This window comes from Stegodyphus dumicola, chromosome 10 (assembly GCF_044657685.1).
Source record: "Stegodyphus dumicola isolate Sdum_Otavi_A_Nest chromosome 10, ASM4465768v1".
Lineage (NCBI taxonomy): Eukaryota > Metazoa > Arthropoda > Arachnida > Araneae > Eresidae > Stegodyphus > Stegodyphus dumicola.
Genome location: NC_140777.1, coordinates 28026574 through 28046882, shown reverse-complemented (window position 1 = coordinate 28046882; position 20309 = coordinate 28026574). Strand labels below are relative to the sequence as shown.

General features: G+C 33.2%; 1 protein-coding gene across 2 annotated transcripts in view; it reads right to left on the bottom strand.

The window, feature by feature from the left end:
* Positions 1–14678, bottom strand: part of LOC118193806 (negative elongation factor A-like) — a 58043-nt gene extending 43365 nt beyond the window's left edge. The window contains exons 1-3 of one of the 2 annotated variants that reach the window (XM_035364967.2): positions 14383–14678; positions 3285–3456; positions 1293–1454 (exon numbers count right to left, since the gene is read on the bottom strand). In XM_035364967.2, the coding sequence (XP_035220858.1) occupies positions 1293–1454; positions 3285–3456; positions 14383–14592 (544 nt within the window). In that variant the 5' untranslated portion in view covers positions 14593–14678. Of the gene's footprint in view, positions 1–1292; positions 1455–3284; positions 3457–14345 lie in introns of both variants that reach the window. The other variant, XM_085824823.1, reaches the window with a different exon arrangement.
* Positions 14679–20309: the final 5631 nt, after the last annotated feature.

Sequence of the window (20309 nt, the reverse complement as noted above, 5' to 3'; positions counted from 1 at the left end):
ACTGTAGTTCGAAAGACATTATTATGCAGTTGATGACACAGCTTTTCAATTCTGTACGCAACTTGAGAACTGACAACTGGTATACGGGATATGAGATAGCACAAGAACGTTTGAAAAATAAAATTACAATGGTTGGAACACTTAGACAAAATAAAAGAGAAATACTGTTTGAATTTTTGGTGATAAAGGAGCTGTACTCTTCAGTCTTTGAATTGAAACAATTGTTTTGTATTCTGCAAAAAAGAAAAAATGTATTTATGCTATCCACAATGCACACTGATGATAAAAACAGATAAAACCACCACGGAATTGAAAAAAAAAAAGAAGATATCATCACGTTTTATGATCTTACGAAAGGAGCTATGGACGTTGCCGACGAAATGGCTGCAGCAAGGATATCAAAATCGCTGGCCAATGGTTATTTTATTTTCCACGTTGAATGTGGCTGCTATGTCAGGATTTTGTTGATGTCGACGAAACATCCTCCTACACAGTTTAGAAACAGACATTTCTTTTTGAAAACACTGGGATTTGTTTTTTCAGAGCAAAACAGAAAACTAAGTCTGAAAGACACTTATCCAAGCACTTCTTAGAGACTGGAAAACACTAATAGTGAACTGCCTGTAAAAAAACTCAAAGCAAATTATAAATGATGTGCATTTTGTCCATGTAATAAGGACAGAAAATCAAGTTTATATGACAAAAATGTGAAAAAAAAGTCTCTGTGTTGAACATCAGTATGCAGTTTGTCAAAATTGTCTTTAAACGTGTAAATATGCATATTTAAATTCACTAAAATTATTTAATGTATTATTTTGTAATATTTCATTACGTAAGGTTTGCTTATAAACAGTATTAATTGATATTTAAATAGCAGAAACGAACTAGGGTAAAAGATACCCAGCGCAAGTTCTCGTGTTCAAAAATTGGTGCATGTTCTTGCAGGTTAATCACAGGCAAGTTCCAATAATTTTCGATATGAACAGCAGCTTTGCAACACTAATTGTATTCATTTATACAGAAGACCTACAATCTGTAAAGAAAATTGGTTGATGCAACAAAATAAATTAGTAAGTATTACTGAGGCAGTTCCCTACTTATGTTGCAGTGCAACATAACAACATAACAATGCAACATAAGTAGGGAACAATCAGATTAAACATGTAATTATAGGTTAGCCAATGATAGTGACAAACATTTTAGTTGATAATACTTCTAATCTTGCTTTTGCAGCAGAATTGCAAGACAATCAGATAAATCCTATACTTACAAAAAAATCTTTTATTACTTACACTTTTGCACTAATTCTGCTCGAAGGGTTGCAGACTTTGGTTTCTGTTTCAGTGCAAAATGCTTCGTTGGTTGAGGAAGCTGACCAACAACTGAAGTTAATGCAGTACGATTCAGGTACAAGCATTCCAAAGGCAACATTGCCTGATCACTATGTTTTCTCACTGAAGAAAAGAGCATTAAATTTTAGATCCAAACTAATATTCACATTAATTAAACAATTTGAATGAATATTCTACTATATTTAAATACCTATCAACTTAGAAAAATGATATTAGTAAAATTTAACTTAAAAATGAATACTAGGGATGTGATCTTTCTCACAATATGTACTTAATTAATAAAATAATTTGAGAAACTAAATTTAAACAAAAACTTATATTTTCTACTATATTACTTTTGAAATTTCCCTTCTGTCTTATGTTTTTTCCATAAGGGAAACTTCAGAAGTTTTTTATCATTCTTATGGACTTTCAATAGCAGAATTATGAAAATATGAAGTTGATGATTACGATAGTTACTTTCTCTTTTTCCTTCTGTAAACTGACTAAAAAAAACTAAAAATATAGGAGGGGGGAAAAAAAGCTTTTCAATTTGCCAGAAATTTCAGAACTACGTAAAACATATTTTGATATAATAGTAGGTGTTGTGACTGCTGATTTGGCTGTTAGGCAGAGCTGAAGTGCATTATTGATCTCGGACTTTTTTTGTGGCAACCCTGTTGCAATTTGTTTTTAGAACCGACTGAGTCGGTGATAACAATTCTGAACTCTCGTTTTGAGAGTCATTTAAAATAGCTAATAAGTTGTAAATAAACTTAGTAAATAGTTAGTTCATGTGTTGATTTATTCACATATTGAAGCACACATAAATTTCATATATTTTTCTTTTAAATACAATTGAACCCCATTATAATGAATATGAAGGAACTGATCAGCTTATTATATGCAATTTGACAAGAAAACGGATTATCTCACAAAAACATGTAAAAACTCAATAATGAATAAAGAAAAGTTATTCAGATTATTACAATGATTCACACTGTCTCATTTAGCAAAATGACATTTAAGGTTAGTAAATTTTTTGGATAATTAAAGGTTAGTATTTCGTTAAAACTTGCATAAGTTCTGAAAAAATACGAGACATACAAAAAAGTTTAAAATGAAGAGATATTTATGTTACATTAAATTTTCGTACTCTTGGAGGTTTGTTATAACATTACGTTGTCATAAATTTCATTTGTTAAAAGCTGGTTTCATTATAGGGGAGTTTAACTGTACTATTACTTTTTAACAAACTTAAATGTCCTTTAATTTGTTTCATTAATAGAACTTGTTTTCCATGAACTCAAATAATAAATAAAGCATTTCTTTCATGAAATTTTTTTAAAATTTGAGATTTCTAATAATTATTCACATTTATTTACATGTAAACATTAACCACTTGCGCTAAAAAGACGTGCCACGCACGTCGAGATGCTTTTGTCTCAAACCGCGAGCGACGTGAACACCACGTCGACAGGCATTTATTGCAAAAATGAAAATAATGTGGTGCATAGGTCGCCTAACAACGAGACTGTTTATTTCTTGAGTTACAGCTCTGGATTGCACTTGCAGATGCGGAGCGGCGTAAATGAGACACTTTACCGCTTGTTATATTGCAGCACGCGGCACCGCAACCATGAAGTTTAGTTGTAGCGCAAGTGGTTAATGTATGCGTGCAGAGCAGGCACGAATACGAATTCAAAACTGAAGTCATAAAAACCCTTCACACTTCAGTCTGTTCAAAAATAATCACAAACATGAAGAAATTGAACATAGTGGATACTTACTTTCTGCTGTACTTTAAGGGTATTTCTAAAAGTAAAGCAGACAGTATGTATTAAATGCCAATACAAACATAACAATGAGTGTTTTGATGAAATTCAATTCAATTAATTTTAGATAATTTTTAAATATGGGGGAAAAAATCACTACAGATCTTATTCTACTCACCTAATTTTTTCAGATCGTTCACAACATCAGTAAATACAGATGCATTTTCTTCAATCTGGAAATTTAAAAGTCCAGTACTGGGGTAAGACTTCAGAAGCTCGGCCAGCATTGAAACCCATTGATCACTATCAACAAGTGCTACTTCAAGGATTTCTTCAAGTTCAACTTTCCACTAAAAATTTGACATAAACTTATTTTCATTCACACAATCTAATTTCATTATATTTTTCAAAACTGAAATGTACAACACTGATTACAAGCAACACAGTTTACCAAAAGTCTTAAACAGAATATAATGTGATGACATAGTTTTTTTGAAAGATATTTTCGTTTAATTAAAAATATGAAACCGTAATTTATGAAATAAAGAACAATTATGATCTAAAGGGTACCAAAATTTACAAAAAAAAAAGCTTAATATTTATTTGTTTACTTTATTAAACATTTCTTTCAATGTAAATTGTTTAAGTTGCTTCGTTTTTCATGTGATAATACATTCTCTTTAATTCTATAAATAGACATAATTTCTTGTTCAGTTACAAAGTTCCGCTGTTCAAGTCCTGTAATTGCTGTGTCGAGAATACCGACTAATTTGTCAATCAAAATTTTTTCGTTTTCAATAACCTCTGTCACTTTCTTCGCCATCGGAAGCGAATTATAATGACGAGGAATTTGATTTAAATCATATCAAAGACGGAGTACATCGAGATGAAATTTACTTTTTAGTCATGGCCGAGAAAATCTTGCATAGATCTGGCTGGAGCAAAAATCATAACTGCCTTGATGGTTAAAACATCATTTTTATTTTCAACAGAAAAAATTATACAGAAATACATTTTTGCTTAAATTGGTAAAACACTGGGGTTGCTAAACGCACACCACAATTTCTATACATGCAGTTTACATTTTTGATAATAGAAAGAGAAGCTTAGAAAACAGACATGACTTTTCTAGGCAGAACAAGCAGCTGAAAAAGTCATGCATACTAGTTGCAGTAGTAATTATAAGCTCAGAAAGTTTTTGTTTTAATCTTGAGCAGCGACTGGGCAAAAGATTTCATGTTGCGGTTACAGCAGGTAAAGCATAATCAAAACAGTGCAATATGCAGCCCTGAAGAGGGGATGTATGAAATTAGGAATTTAAAGGAGTTTTTTATTATTCTAAAACTGATTCCAAAAAACTTAAGGACTCTTAAGGACCGCAAGAACCCTGGTTCCAATGCTGTACGGATGCTGAGTTTGTACAACGTCTTTGATCTTTTTTGAAGTGAAAACAAATTGCTGCATATACAGGAAGAATAGCAGTACAAAAAAACTAAAGAAGGACTTATTAAAAAAGGTATTTTATTACCAATGTTTCCTGCTTTTTAAAATTCATTGACTAATTGCTTTTCTGTGAAATTCTTTTTGCACTGCCATTTTAGAAATGGCTCTGCTTTTGGTAAAATATTTAGTTGACAACAAGTTCTCAATTGCCCTCCAAAGTCACCAATGTACAAATTTTTGTTGGAGGTGAAAATAATCAGAAAGTACAGAGGTAAGCTTTTTAATGAATGAAAAAAAAAAATATATATATATATAGGCGGCACTGGATGCATTATTTAAACACATGCAAAGATAATCAAAAAACATTTCTCTCCAAAAACACCAATACATTTACAGCTTTTTAATAAGCATGAGGAAAATTAAAATTTCCCTTTTTCTTCTTAACAATGAAAAATCACGATTTAAAATATACTTTAAAAGAGTTATATTTTTAGATATCTTTTATAATGTTTCACAACAGATTAATTTTATAAAGTGATAAAAATATAGATGAGTTATCTTGAGAAGACCTACAAATTATAAATAATTATTTACAAAGTACAAGATGATACATTTTATATTGTTCAAAAATGACAATTTTTAAACTAGGCACAACATAAATATTATGGAATAACCCCCCCCCCCCAATACGAATTTTGCTATGGTCATCAGTCAAATTACAAATACATATTCAACAGCAAACTATAGTGAATTCGAGATACCTGTTTCAGAAAATTCATGTGGTGCACCAACGGTAATGTAACCACACGTCCCGCTTTTTGGAGGACTGTTCCGCCGATTTTTTAAAAATTTCCCACTTTTTAGAAAACATCTGCATTTTTTATTTTAAATGTACTGTAAAAATATATTACCTATTATTTATTATTATAGTAAATATAAATAAAAAAACACATAAAATGCATACAGAGTAAACTAAATTAAGCGATGTAACGAGTTAGATTTACTCAGTGGTGTTCGATCATTGTCCCTACGTCTCCTCAAGGAATATGTATTGTTAACAGAGGAACAGCTAGCATTAGCTCAAGAGCTATTTGTTTTCCACACCATATACCACGATCAAAGTTTCAAATCAATTGATTGTACATCGCAAATGATTAAAACACTGTACGACAAAAAATTTGCACGTGCAAGGAGAAAAACCGAAGCAATTATTTGTAATATTTTTTCACCATATTCATTTTCATAATTGCAGAAAGAATTAGGTAAATGCACATTATTATTATTATCATATACAGTCAAAAGTCTTTAATCCGGACTCGTCGGGACTTCGGCGATTCCGGATTATAGATCATCACTTTAAATCTGGTAAGATGGCATGCAGAAATTACAAAATTAAAAATATGAAACCGTAATTTATGAAATAAAGAACAATTATGATCTAAAGGGTACCAAAATTTACAAAAAAAAAAGCTTAATATTTATTTGTTTACTTTATTAAACATTTCTTTCAATGTAAATTGTTTAAGTTGCTTCGTTTTTCATGTGATAATACATTCTCTTTAATTCTATAAATAGACATAATTTCTTGTTCAGTTACAAAGTTCCGCTGTTCAAGTCCTGTAATTGCTGTGTCGAGAATACCGACTAATTTGTCAATCAAAATTTTTTCGTTTTCAATAACCTCTGTCACTTTCTTCGCCATCGGAAGCGAATTATAATGACGAGGAATTTGATTTAAATCATATCAAAGACGGAGTACATCGAGATGAAATACTACATTTAGTAAGGAATTATAAGCCAAATAAAATAAAAACATCTGCCCTGAAGATAAGGATAGTGCTGACAGATCAACTTCCAATTCATTGCGCGCAGCGGCGTTAAAGATAAACAAAGGATATGCCTTTATCCATTTTTTGCAGCAATTCCACTTTTTGTTTAATGGACTTCGAAACATACTTTCGCTTTGTAGATCCTTTACATATTAGTAAATATATATCAGAAATTCTATTTGACATAATCGAAAGTTCAAACTTACTTTTATAAAATTGCTCTAACAGTCTGCAAAAAATAATAAGCCAAATCCAATTCGAAGATTAAGGAACAACGCAATCTGCAACATTAAGCTGAATTAGATAATTTTAGCTTAGCATATACCAACCGTTATACATTAAACGGGCATTCGTAAACGTATTTTGCGCATGCGCACATGCATATTCGCAGCCGTAAAGGTCTTACGCGCATGCATCAACGCGACATGTGCGCAGAAAGTTTGTAGCTTTGAGGTCCAGATTATAGATCATTCTGGATTATGGGTGTCCGATTTAACGACTTTTGACTGTATTAGATTTTGTTTCAATGCCGGAGAAACGTTTTTTGGTCCAATGGCAGATTGTGAACAGTTACAGTTTTGTAACAGAGTCCATTAATCTGTACTAAGGCCAGATGTGGTGGTCTCTTTTATTATGGAGACACCTAATAGGTGGGCAATCATTCCCTCCTATGAAGGGACAGACAGTTACAACCATGCCTTCTCCGGGATTCGAACTCAGACCCTTCAATATCGCAGTCACGCTCCCCTAACCACTATTCTGTCTCGGTGGCTGCTGTGTGAAACTTCACAAATAATTTTTGATTCTATAAGTACTATTTAACCTGATTTTCTGAAAGAAGTCAGAAATTTTTATAATAACTGCTTGGAATATCTTGAAGAACAGACAGTTCAATTAGAAGATATTAAAAACTTTTATTGGGTGACATTAAAAAAGGAGATTTTATGGGAATATGTGGGAAAAACTTTTCAATATATTAGTAACCATTTTCCAAAAAATAATATTATTGAAAATGATCTTTTTGATGTCATAGGTAAAAAAAATACGGGCTGATCTTTGGAATATGGTAACTGGTAGTTTGGCGACATTTTGGAGGCGATAAAGGTTACTACCTAGGACTTTGGTAATAATGTGAGAAGTACTCAGTTCCGATTACGCATTATTTTGTGTGAGGGAACTGAGAGATCACGAGATATGTCATGTGACATTAATGGACGAATTGCAGTTCTTTAATCGGAAAAGGGGGGGGGGGGAATTTGGAAAACTGTAGTACTATATTATTTTGTATTAAGCTTCATTGTGTATTGTGTGAAATAGTGGAAGTGTGCGTGCCACGTACTGAAGATTAGGTAAGTTAGTATTTTTAATCATTTGAGGATATTATTTTTATGCATTGTTCTAAATGTAAGGAGTAAATAAATTAATATATTATTGGAAAATTGTTATTAGCAATGATTTAGTTTAAAGTAATTAGGATTGTAATCTAATTTTTATTAATTTAATGTGCTTATTTATATTTTAAGTAGTGTTTTTTAATTTAATTATATTTTAATTTAATGATCGTGATTTTGCGAGTTATATGTTTGTAGTATTTTGGAATACGTTTGAGTAGAATACGTTGAGTATTTTCATGCATTTTCGTGAAATTTTTCTAATTTATGAGAAAAAAGCAGTGTACATGGATATAGTGAAGAGTGTGCGCAATGCCATTTCTGTGCAATTCTGGAACGTTTTTTCAAGTAAATATAAGTCGGCGTGTACATGGTTTAGTGATATTTTAATTAAATGATAGTTATTTTGTGAATTTTATGTTTGTAGGAATTTGGTATACGTTTCAGTTGAAGTAAGCATGCATGGAAGTAATTTAAATATTTGACACTAAGCATTTGTAACCATTTGTAATGTTTGCAGTATGAATTCGTTGGTGACGTTTATAATATAATAGATAATTTAGAGGTAAAAGTTTTTGGATATTTTATTTATTTTATACGTGGAAATGTTCATCCTTGGAAAGGGTATGTACTTTTTTGCGATCAGGTAATTTCATATATGTGCTTTTTACTGAGTTTAAAGATTCACAGAATTTTTTTGCATTTTCGTGCAAATTTTTGTAATTTATGAGAAAATAGCAATGTAGATGGATAAAGTTAAGAGTGTGTGCAATGCAATTTTTGTGCAATTCTGGGATTTTTTTTAAGTAAAAATAAGTTGACGTGTAAATGGTTTATGTGTATGTGCTATTCTGAGAAACGCGCAAGGAGTTTGCGATTGTGCACTTTTTCCCAATTTTGCAGTTAATATTTGTCATGATTAAGCAGTTTTATAAAATTTCTAGCATAAGTGTAATTCGGCGAGTAGATTGTTGGAAAAAGTGTTCAGTAAATAAAAAGAAAAGAAACATGTCTTTACTTCGTGAAGACAAAATGGCGGTGAAAAAAAATAGAGGGTTGCTGTAGCAGAGTTGGTCGCCAAAAAATCGCCAAGTTACCATAATCCAAAGATCAACCAAAATAAGTTACTGATAAATGTTGGTTGTCTGCAAATGTGGAAACAGACAAAGAATGGACGGAGTTATTCCTTCATTTTAAACAGAATAATATTCCTTATGAAAATATTTTGAAAATTGTGGAACACACGCTCTACCTTCCAGGAACAATTGCAGCAACAGAAAATGTTAAAATAAGTTTGTAATTTCTACTTGAACTATATTTCATAGTTCTAAGAATAGATAGTGAAATTAAATCAGATATAGAATTTTAAATGAATCACTCTGAAGAAATATTATACAACTGAAATGAGGAAAGAAAGCTCAACTTCTGCAAGAAAACAGGCTGATCTTTAGAATATGGTAACTGGTAGTTTGGCGACATTTTGGAAGCAATAAAGGTTACTACCTGGGACTTTGGTAATAATGTGAGCAGTACTCAGTTCCGATTACGCATTATTTTGTGTGAGGGAAATGAGAGATCATGGGATATGTCATGTGATATTAATGGACGAATTACGGTTCTTTAATCGGAAAAAGGGGGAAATCGGGAAAAAATCTGGAAATTTTGTATTTGGCTTTATTCTGTGTTGTGTGAAACAGTGTTCGTTAATTTTTGGATCCCATAACCCTAACTAAAGTGAATTCGAAATGGGTATTTAGTGGGATTGAAAGGGGTAGTAATAAGTGTTTCTTTAAGGTTGTGCGAGATAGAAGTAAAGATGTTTTATTAAGTTATTTGGGTTGATCTTTACATTATGGTAACTTGGCGTTTTTTTGGCGAAAATTTGGCGACTAACTCTCCTACAGCAACCCTCTATTTTTTTTTCCCGCCGACATTTTGTCTTCACGAAGTAAAGACATGTTTCTTTTCTTTTTATCTACTGAACACTTCTTCCAACAATCTACTAGCCGAATTACACTTATGCTAGAAATTTTATCTAACAAAACTGCTTAATCATGACAAATATTCACTTCAAAATTGGGAAAAAGTGCACAATACCATACTCCTTACGCGTTTTTCAAAATAACACATACACATAAACCATGTACACGCCGACTTATTTTTACTTAAAAAAACATCCCAGAATTGCACAAAAATGGCATTGCGCACACTCTTCACTATATCCATGTACACTGCTTTTTTCTCATAAATTAGAAAAATTTCACGAAAATACATGACAATTTTTTCAATCTTTAAACCCGGTAAAAAGAACATATATGAAGTTACCTGATCGCAAAAAAGTAATGAACATTTCCACATATAAAATATCCAAAAACTTTTACCTCTAAATCATCTATTACATTATACACGTCACCAACGAATTCATACCGCAACCATTACAAATACTTAGTGTCAGATATTTAAATTATTTCCATGCACGTTTACTTCAACTAAAACGTATACCAAATTCCTACAAACATAAAATTCACAAAATAACTATCATTTAATTAATTAAAATATAATTAAATTCAAAAACACTACTTAAAATATAAATGAGCACATACATTAAATTAATACATACATAAATACCCATTTCGAATTCACTTTAGTTAGGGTTATGGGATCCAAAAATTAACGAACACTGTTTCACACAACACAGAATAAAGAACCGTAATTCGTCCATTAATATCACATGACATATCCCATGATCTCTCATTTCCCTCACACAAAATAATGCGTAATCGGAACTGAGTACTGCTCACATTATTACCAAAGTCCCAGGTAGTAACCTTTATCGCCTCCAAACTACGAGTTACCATATTGTAAAGATCAACCGTTATTTATTTTACCTGGTACCTTGCTGTGAACTATAAGTATGATTTTAAAGATCCTGAAACAGAAATAAGAAAAGTTTATCGGACACATAATCAAGATTTTGAAGAAGAATAGGTAAGTTAGTATTTTTAATTATTTGAGAATATTATTTTTATGCATTGTTCTAAATGTAAGGTGGAAGTAAAGTAATTTGATATTATTGGGAAAATTGTTATTAGCAATGATTTAGTTTAAAGTAATTAGGATTGTAAGCTAATTTTTATTAATTTAATGTATGTGCTTATTTATATTTTAAGTAGTGTTTTTGAATTTAATTATATTTTAATTAAATGATAGTTATTTTGCGAATTTTATGTTTGTGGGAATTTGGTATATGTTTTAGTTGAAGTAAACGTGCATGGAAATAATTTAAATGACACTAAGTATTTGTAATGTTTGCGGTATGAATTCGTTGGTGACGTTTATAATATAATAGATGATTTAGAGGTAAAAGTTTTTGGATATTTTATTTATTTTATATGTGGAAATGTTCATATTTGGAAAGGGTATATACTTTTTTGCGATCAGGTAATTTCATATATGTTCTTTTTACCGGGTTTAAAGATTCAGAAAATTGTCATGCATTTTCGTGAAATTTTTCTAATTTATGAGAAAAAAAAAGAAGTGTACATGGATATAGCGAAGAGTGTGCGCAATGCCATTTTTGTGTAATTCTGGGATGTTTTTTAAGTAAAAATAAGTCGACGTGTACATGGTTTATGTGTATGTGTTATTTTGAAAAACGCGTAAGGAGTATGGTATTGTGCACTTTTTCCCAATTTTGCAGTGAATATTTGTCATGATTAAGCAGTTTTGTTAGATAAAATTTCTAACATAAGTGTAATTCGGCTAGTAGATTGTTGGAAGAAGTGTTCAGTAGATAAAAAGAAAAGAAACATAATGGCGGCGGGAAAAAAAAAATGGGGGGTTGCTGTAAGAGAGTTGGTCGCCAAATTTTCGTCAAAAAATAGCCAAGTTACCATAATGTAAAGATCAACCAGAAAACATTTTGATGAAGAATTATAGAATAAAATTATTCAATAAAATACTACATTTAGAAAGATGTATAACAATTAAGAAATTAAGCAATATTCCATTAACCCTCTGGGTGGCCAGGGTTTTCGCTACGAAAGCAAAAATTTCCCAAAATTACTATGAGAACAAATTATTGTTTTGATTTTAATGCAAAACTGCTCCTGGTATTTCATACCCGGATTTGTTTTCTTTTGATATATTGCCTTAATTTTGTTGACAAATTTTAATATGCACGTACAGGGGTTGGACAAAAATATGGAAACACCTTTAAAAAACATGTTTCTTTGCTTAATATGGTGTAGGAAACCCAATGGCATCCAAAACAGCTTGCAGTCTTCTCGGAATGGATAAATACAGTTCCTGTATGTTTGCCAAGGGAATATTATACCATTCTTCCTGCAAAACGGTGGCAAGTTCAGATAACGAGAATGCACTTTCCGTTCCAACGTGGACCACAAAGGTTCGATAATATTCAGGTCTGGTGACTGTGGTGGCCAGGAGAAATGGAACAACTCATCCTCGTGCTCAGAAAACCAGTCCTGGACAATGTGAGGCTGTGTGAACAGGGGCTTTGTCGTCTTGGAAAACACCATCACCATCGGGGAACAAAGTTTGTACCATGGGATGAACTTGGTCGGCCAAAATGTTCACATAACTCTTGGCAGTCATGTGCCCTGACACAGTTATCATGGGGCTAGCAGAGAACCACGATATGGCTGCCCAAACCATAACAGAACCCCCGCCATGTTTCATTCTTGGCAACAAGCAGTCTGTATTACAGGCTTGAGATGGCATTCTCCAGACGTAAACTCGGCCAGAAGTGGGAAACAATGTGAAAGAAGACTCGTCAGACCATATTACTCGCTTCCACTGCTCTATAGTCCAGGCTTTATGACTTAAACACCACCTTTTCCTGTTACGGGCATTAGCATCACTGATGAGTGGCTTCTCAATTGCAGCACGGCCAGCAATTCCCTGTTTATGTTATTCCCTTCTAATTGTTTTGGTACTCACAGGGTTCAGTAACACAACATTCATTTCAGCAGTAACTTTTGCAGCTGTGGTCTTATTTTTCGTCACAACTGCCCTTAATGATCGTCTGTCACGATCACTCAGGACACACTTTCGTCCGCGCTGTGATTTAGCAGATGATGTTTTTCCGCTTTTCAAATATGCGGAATAAATCTTCGATACAGTACCTCTAGTAAGTCTTAACACCTCGGCTACCTTGCTTACGGAAGCACCTACCATACGTGCTCCAACAATTTGCCCACGTTCGAAGTCTGTTAACTCTGACATAATGCAATGACAACCTCACATAACAGTACTCCGACAACAACTGAACTGTTTAGCACATTTACGAAGTTGTATAGGTGGCGTCAGTAGTCAAAAACGCCAGCGCCACCTAAATATTTCATTAAAATCAATCTTTCTTTTCAAACATGCATTTCAGAAGGTGTTTCCATATTTTTGTCCATCCACTGTATATATACGTTCTTACAGATATCACAATAAATATTCTAGGTCGTATATATACGGCCTTGCCGCTTAGAGGGTTAAAACAAACTATAGTAGAAAGGAATATGATTTTTGTCATTTCCAGAAGAATTGATTTTTTTTTTTAAATTTGTAATTAATAACTTCAACAAGAATCACTGAAAATTAATGCAGCAACATCAAAGTGCATATTTCAATAATAAATGAAAAACTAGAGTAAATCAACTGATGATATGATAACTGTTAATTATTACTAAACCATGCAAAACAAGGAAGTTTTGAAAGAAATATCCAGAAATTACTACAAAGCAAAATCTTCCAGATTGCAGCATGTTTTGAGTATCTGGTTTTATGTCGTCTAGCATTATGAAATGTTAATGCGATAAAAAATTGTTCAATAAAAATATGCTTCAATTCATTTCTCAGTTGACAAATATATAGCGTCTGCCAGTTTAAGACTTGTAGCCATGTCAACACTGACTGCTAGTTATACTAATACAAATTAGATTTGCAGTTTTCACTACTTTAATTTAAGCACAAAATTAAAATTTCGTTTGACTGATAATGGAGAGTATTTACAAAAGCAATGATTCTGTTTCGCTAAAATTATACGGTAAAAAGTAATAAGCTTCAATTGAGATAATATGCACTCGTAACAAAATTTTTCACAAACACCGGCATGAAAAATAACACGGATCAATATTAAGATATTGATGCATATTAACGATTTCAATAAGAAGGAGCGCAGGAATTGTCACAAAAAAACTATTAGATAAACATACAACTATCAGATAAAAACTGAAGACAACATTCTGTAAGTAGCGAAATCTGTGAATTTGAATGAAAGGAACATATGCGCCACTGGAAGGAAAAAAAAAAAAAAAAAAAAAAGCAACAGCAGACAATGTTTACATTCCACCTCAGAATTAGTATTCTGAACTACATCGACTCGAAAGTGGGCCACATAGTAAATGGCACTCGGCCAATCAATCGTCAATCCTGTTCAAATGTAAACATCCCTTTCTCTTTCGCTTTTGAATAGGAACCTTGACATTCGGTGTTATTCTTGATTTTTAGCAATTCACAACAATTCAAATTTTTGTAGGAAATAAATATGAAACTCTAACTTACTACATCTTTTGAACTAATTATTGCAACATATGTTTACCTCTTCGACGTTCCGCCTTGGAATGTGAAGAAATGACAACAGTAATTTTAACTTAACTTGAGACTGTAGCTCTATAAAACATTCTCTAATGTTTCTCAAAACGTCTTGATTTAATTGAGAACATATAGAACCACCCGACCAGAGGTCATTACTTGTTCCAAGTTTGTTATGGAGCCAGAGAGATGTGTCACTATCCCTCACGTGCGCCATATTGGAAGGTCTTAAAGGCCAGCGCCATTTTGTTCCGCCATTATAACATGCTGCCAATCCGATTTTTAAAATAATTTGTATTCAGGCGGTTTGTTGACAAATATCTGCCTATTTGTTCAACATAAGCAAATTTAGCCCAGTATTATCTCAAAAAAAAAAAAAAAAAAAAAAAAAAAAATGCAGTGCCTTACTGAAAAAGTCTGCTGCTACATAGAATACATCCTCAAAATTATGCTGAATTAAAAAAATATCATACTTTATCATGTTATTAATATTTACCGAATATAATTTTTTTTAAAGTTTTTTTTGGATTAGTATCAATATTGAAAAATAGAGGGCGCCACAACTCCATTTGGGAAGATATTGAATTTTCATTTTGGGGAAATATTTAATTTTTCTGCATTAAAATGTTTAATTTTTAATCTTAGGAAACGAAGTAACATTTATAGATTCACCATGACATAATTCATTCATCAAAATGTTATTTCTACAGCACAAAATGGATTCTGTTCAAATGTGTTGCAAACCTAAAGGTTTCGATAACGTCATTGCATCTTTCGCCAAATAGGAAATTTGGCGAATTTTTTCACGCCTGTGTTGTAGATCGTCTGCAAAGCAGAACAGGTTTTGAGTGTATATATTCCCTGCCTCAAGCAATTTAGAAAGACAAAATGTTGAAAGCTTTCAATAGCCAATCAAGCGAACAAAACGTTGAACGCTTTCAATATCCCTCAATAGCCATCTGCAGAATCTGGAAACCATAACAAGTGAGTGCATTCAACGAAAAATTTCTCAAGAGCAATGTTTGGTTTTCCGCTAAATGTAATTCAAATGATAAATTATTTGACTAATACTATTAATAAATATTCAGCTAAGGGTGATGCGAGAACGTGAAAAGATCATTCAATATTATTTCAGAGAGACTTCAGGGATCTTTAACACTTCGATGCGCGGTCGTCGCGCCCTGAAACCACCAAATTTCGAATTTTTTTCTCCTCTTCTTTCCGAAATTTTTGAGTGAAAAACGATTGACTACCGATCTTTTACCTCTAAATAACACAAAATGACTGCAGAATCATACATGCCTTAGGTCTTAGTGCTTCAAATCGGATGCCTTTTAAAATTCGTGTTCAATGAAACAAAATAACAGCTTATTACTAATATAAAAAATTTTAAATTTCAAATGTTATTCATCGCACATCATGATTTCGATCATAAACAATAAAAAATTGCAGTAATTAAACTGCATGTGTAAAAAAAACCGTATCTTTATTTATGGCATTTGCTTTGTGGTTCCAGGGCGCGACCCTACACAACTAGGCACGATGTCACAATGCTCACAATCCGCTAGAGGCTTTGTGGTCGCGCTTTGAAACCACTGCTCTTCACAATGGCGTTTGCTTTCTTCTCAAATAGGAATGTTTATTTTTATCCGGATATAGATAAAGGGTTTTGAAACCACAGCGTTATTTATTAGTAAACAATACATGCACCTGCCCAGTAAAAAGATCTTCTTTTCCAGAGATTTTTCTCTGACCTCAACACGTTTGCTCCCCAAGCTAGTATTGTGATTTTATAAAATTATTTTCTGTGGTTTAATTTAATGTAAATATACTTTGCTATAATTAAAAATAGAAATCGCTTAAGTTTCATTTAAATTAAAAATATTTTCTGAATATTTTGGGACAAAATACGAGTAAAATAAGTATGAATGGGAAACAAATGATCCGTACCAAAGCCAAAAAGACCAAGCCCCTCCCCCGATTAACATAAAAAACCACAAATTTCGTGTGCCAGATGAAAAGAAAGTAAATAACGCTGGACATATACCAGTGAAATTTAGATCCAGGCAGTGTACATTTTGTAGCACAAGGAAGAAACCTCATAGAAGATACATGTGCGAAAACGTGCAATGCGGATCTATTCATGTACCAAAAAGACAAAACATGCTTTGAAGTGTCACAAAAAAAATTGTTCTTTGATATTTGTAGAAAAAAGAGATAGAGGGCGCTGCGCCGCCCGTATGTTTAGCTAATTAAGAGTTTTCGGCAGAGTGGGTTGAGAGGTTGATGAGAGTGGTTGAGAGTGGCATAAACTAGATACTCTGTAATCTGTACTATATAATATTTGTACATAGTCTTCTCTTCATTAAATAGATTTAGTTAAAGGAAAGTGTCTTTGTTTGGCTAATAGAATACAAGAACCACCGAAAAAAGACGATGTAAGTAAGTTATTACATACATCAAGTTTTTGGTATCAGGCCGAAAGGTGAGTCATTTCATTTATCTGCATGCAATTTATCTTTGATAATGAGTTCTGAAGAAACCGTCGAGAGAAATAGAAAAATTAGAGGTTCGGTTCGTACCAGTGTAACAAAATTAATAAGGAAATTGGATGAGGAATTGCAAAGCGAGAATCCGAACCTAGAAGTGTTGCAGGAATCGCTTTCAGTGTTAATCGAGAGAGAAACTAGCTTGTTAAAATATGATGAAGTTATTAATGCTCAAAGCACTGTTCAGGAATTAGAGACAGAAATAGAACTTTGTTTAGAATACAGCGAATCCATCATTAGATGTAAATCGAAAGTCAATAGATATATTCAAATTGAGGGTAAAACCGGAACAACTTCACAAGTTTCGGAAATCAAAACTAATTATAATACTAAATTGCCTCGCATTACCTTAGAAACTTTCAGCGGCGATTTATGTAAATTTACTGAATTTTGGGCTCAGTATAAAGCTGCCATTCACGAAAACAATACGCTTCAAGATGTTGAGAAGTTTAACTATTTAAGATCTTTACTCACCGGTTCAGCTGCAAAAGCTATAAGCGGATTGCCATTAATAGGAGAAAACTATAAAAAGGCCATCGAAATCTTAACTGACAGATTTGGGAAAAAAGAAATATTAGTTAGCGCTCATATGAACGTTCTCCTAGCTTGGAGCCAGTACGCCGATCAAGTGATGTATCCAGTTTAAGAGAACTATATGATAAAATAACAGTTCAAACAAATTAAAATAACAGTTCAAAAAAAGTTTAGAGACATTAGATATTAATTTTAATTCTTACGGCAATCTATTCCTATTTTATATAAGTGTGTACTGCAAGATTTAGTGTTACAGTTTAGTAGGGAGCAAAAGGTCGAGTCAACAGTGTCAGATTTATTGTTCTTTCTAAAGAGAGAAGTAGAAGCGCTCGAAAAGTCATTAACTCTGGGTCTTAAACAACAAACACTTTCGATAACCAGTGAAAGAAATACAGACAACTATCGTAAGAGTGTTGCTCCAATTCAAAAGAAAATGGTATCAGCGGCGACGCTTAATACATCAGTCGAAAATTATATGTGCGACTTTTGTCTTAAATCTCACCTCTCAAAAGACTGCGACTTAAGTATTTCAGAGAAACGCAAAGCACTATACGATCAATTTAAGTGCAAGCGCTGTTTAAAAAAGGGTCACAAAATACCATTTTGTAAGGCAAAATGGGTTAAATGTAATATTTGCAAATCTTTGTCGCATTTAGAGAGCCTGTGTGATGAAGATGGGCAAGAAAATAAATCCATTAAAAATACTGCGAGCGCAGCAAAAGAGACAAACGTTGGTTCACTATTCCTCGAAACACTGAGCAAACAAATTCCTAATGACGTGATTTATTATCAAACACTGAGAGGTCAACTGGTAGGAAATAATTCTCCATTTAACGTTAGGTTGTTATGCGATTCTGCTTCCGAAGGATCTTATGTTTGTTAGTCTATTTCCAGAAAAGCAAGTTTACCAACTATTGGAACAGAAAGGTTAAGAATTCATACATTTGCATCTTCGAATCCTCCAGTGAGAGAATTTAAAAGAAAAAGACTTTCTTTAAAAAATAAGACCGGGTTCACTCTAATCATCGAAGCACTCGAAGTAAAAACCATATGTTCCAATGCTTTACCCAGGCCATCTGCAGAAATTATAAACAATCTTCGCCAACAAGGATTTCACTTATCTGACAGCTGCGATAGTGAAGTGGCAGAGGTACAGATTTTAATAGGGAATGATTACTTGAACTGCATTGGAGAAAACACGTCGGTTAACAGACTATTTAGTACTGCATGAAAGCATATTTGGTTGGACGTTGAGTGGTAGAGTGGGGGGAGAGAGTAAGAAGTTCAGGGTCAGACTCCACCGGATTGTTTTTACATATCGATTCGGAAGAGGAATTAAAAATATCGGAACAGATTTGTCAGCTTTGGGAGATTGATAGTCTAGGAATCTCTGAGTGCGCGTCGGAGAGGAGTGCTGGCGATGAGCGAATAATTAAACAATAAGAGGATTTGAAATATGTAGACGGGAGGTATGAGGATCGCTTGTTGTGGAATAGGAGTCCAGAGCATTTGGAAAATAATTTTGGTTTAGCGAAAAGGCAGTTCGAAAGGGTGCAGCGAGAGTTAAAAGGTAACAGCTGTGTGAGGGAACAGTTTATGGAAATAATTAAATTTCAGACACAAAACAACATTATTCAAAAATGTGAGGATACGAGAGAGGGGTACTTTATGCCATTCCGAGCAGTGATCCGTAAAGATAAAAGAAGCACTCAAGTTAGAATGGTACTTAATTGCAGCAGTTGCGAAAGAGGAAAGCTATCGTTAAACGATTGCTTAGAAAAGGCCCAAACCTAAATCAGAATATTTTGGATATCATTCTTGCCTTTCGAAATTTTAAAATTGGATTCTGCGGTGACATAGAAAAGGCGTTTTTGATGATTGGGATAGCAAGGGAAGATAGGCAATATTTAAAATTTCTCTGGTATCCAGATAATGACAGTGAGGACTTTAAAATTATGCAAATGAACAAAGTATTATTTGGATGTAATTGTTCCCCTTTTTTATTGAGTGCAACGATCTAGCATCATTTAAAGAAATATGCGAAAACAAACAAAAACTGTGTCGAGATGTTAAATAGCTCACTGTATGCAGACGATTTGTGTTATGGAGGGGAAAGTGTAGAATCAGTTTTCAGTCTTTCATCAGAGGCGGTATCTATTTTGAGAGACACGAGTTTTAATTTGAGAAAGCTAAACACTAATTCTAAAGAGCTGTATGACTTGTGGGTTCAGAAAGGGTTGTGTGAAGAAAGTAGGTCTGAGAGAGATAGTAAGTTGAAAGTGTTAGGCTTGGTGTGGAACTTAGAAGAGGATGGTTTGAGAGTAGACGTTACATCATTGTTGAGTAGTTTGGAATCGTTGAGAAATAGCAAAAGATCGGTGTTAAACACAGCAGTTAAGGTGTTTGACCCAGTCGGATTTATTTCTCCATTTGTGGTGCGAGTTAAGAGACTGATGCAGGGAATATGGAACAGAGGTTTGGAGTGGGATGCAGAGTTGCCAAAGGAGTTACGGTTCAAATGGATAAAGCGGTGCGCTGAAATCGAGGAATTAAACGCGTTGAAAATAGAGAGGTACTACTTTCCAGAAGTTCTAAGTAAAGGTCAGTCGGTTGAAATTTATATTTTCAGTGATGCGTCAGTAGTGGCATATAGAGTGGTGGCATATTTTAGATATAAGAATGAGAGAGGAGAGGTATGTACGTCGTTTATAATGTCGAAGAGTAGGATAGCTCCGTTAAAAAAGTTGTCCCTCCCTAGGTTAGAATTGATGGGGGCTGTAGTTGCAGCTAGGTTAGGAAAATATTTATTGAAAATGTTTCAGGATTTGGTAGGTAGGTTAGTTCTGTGGAC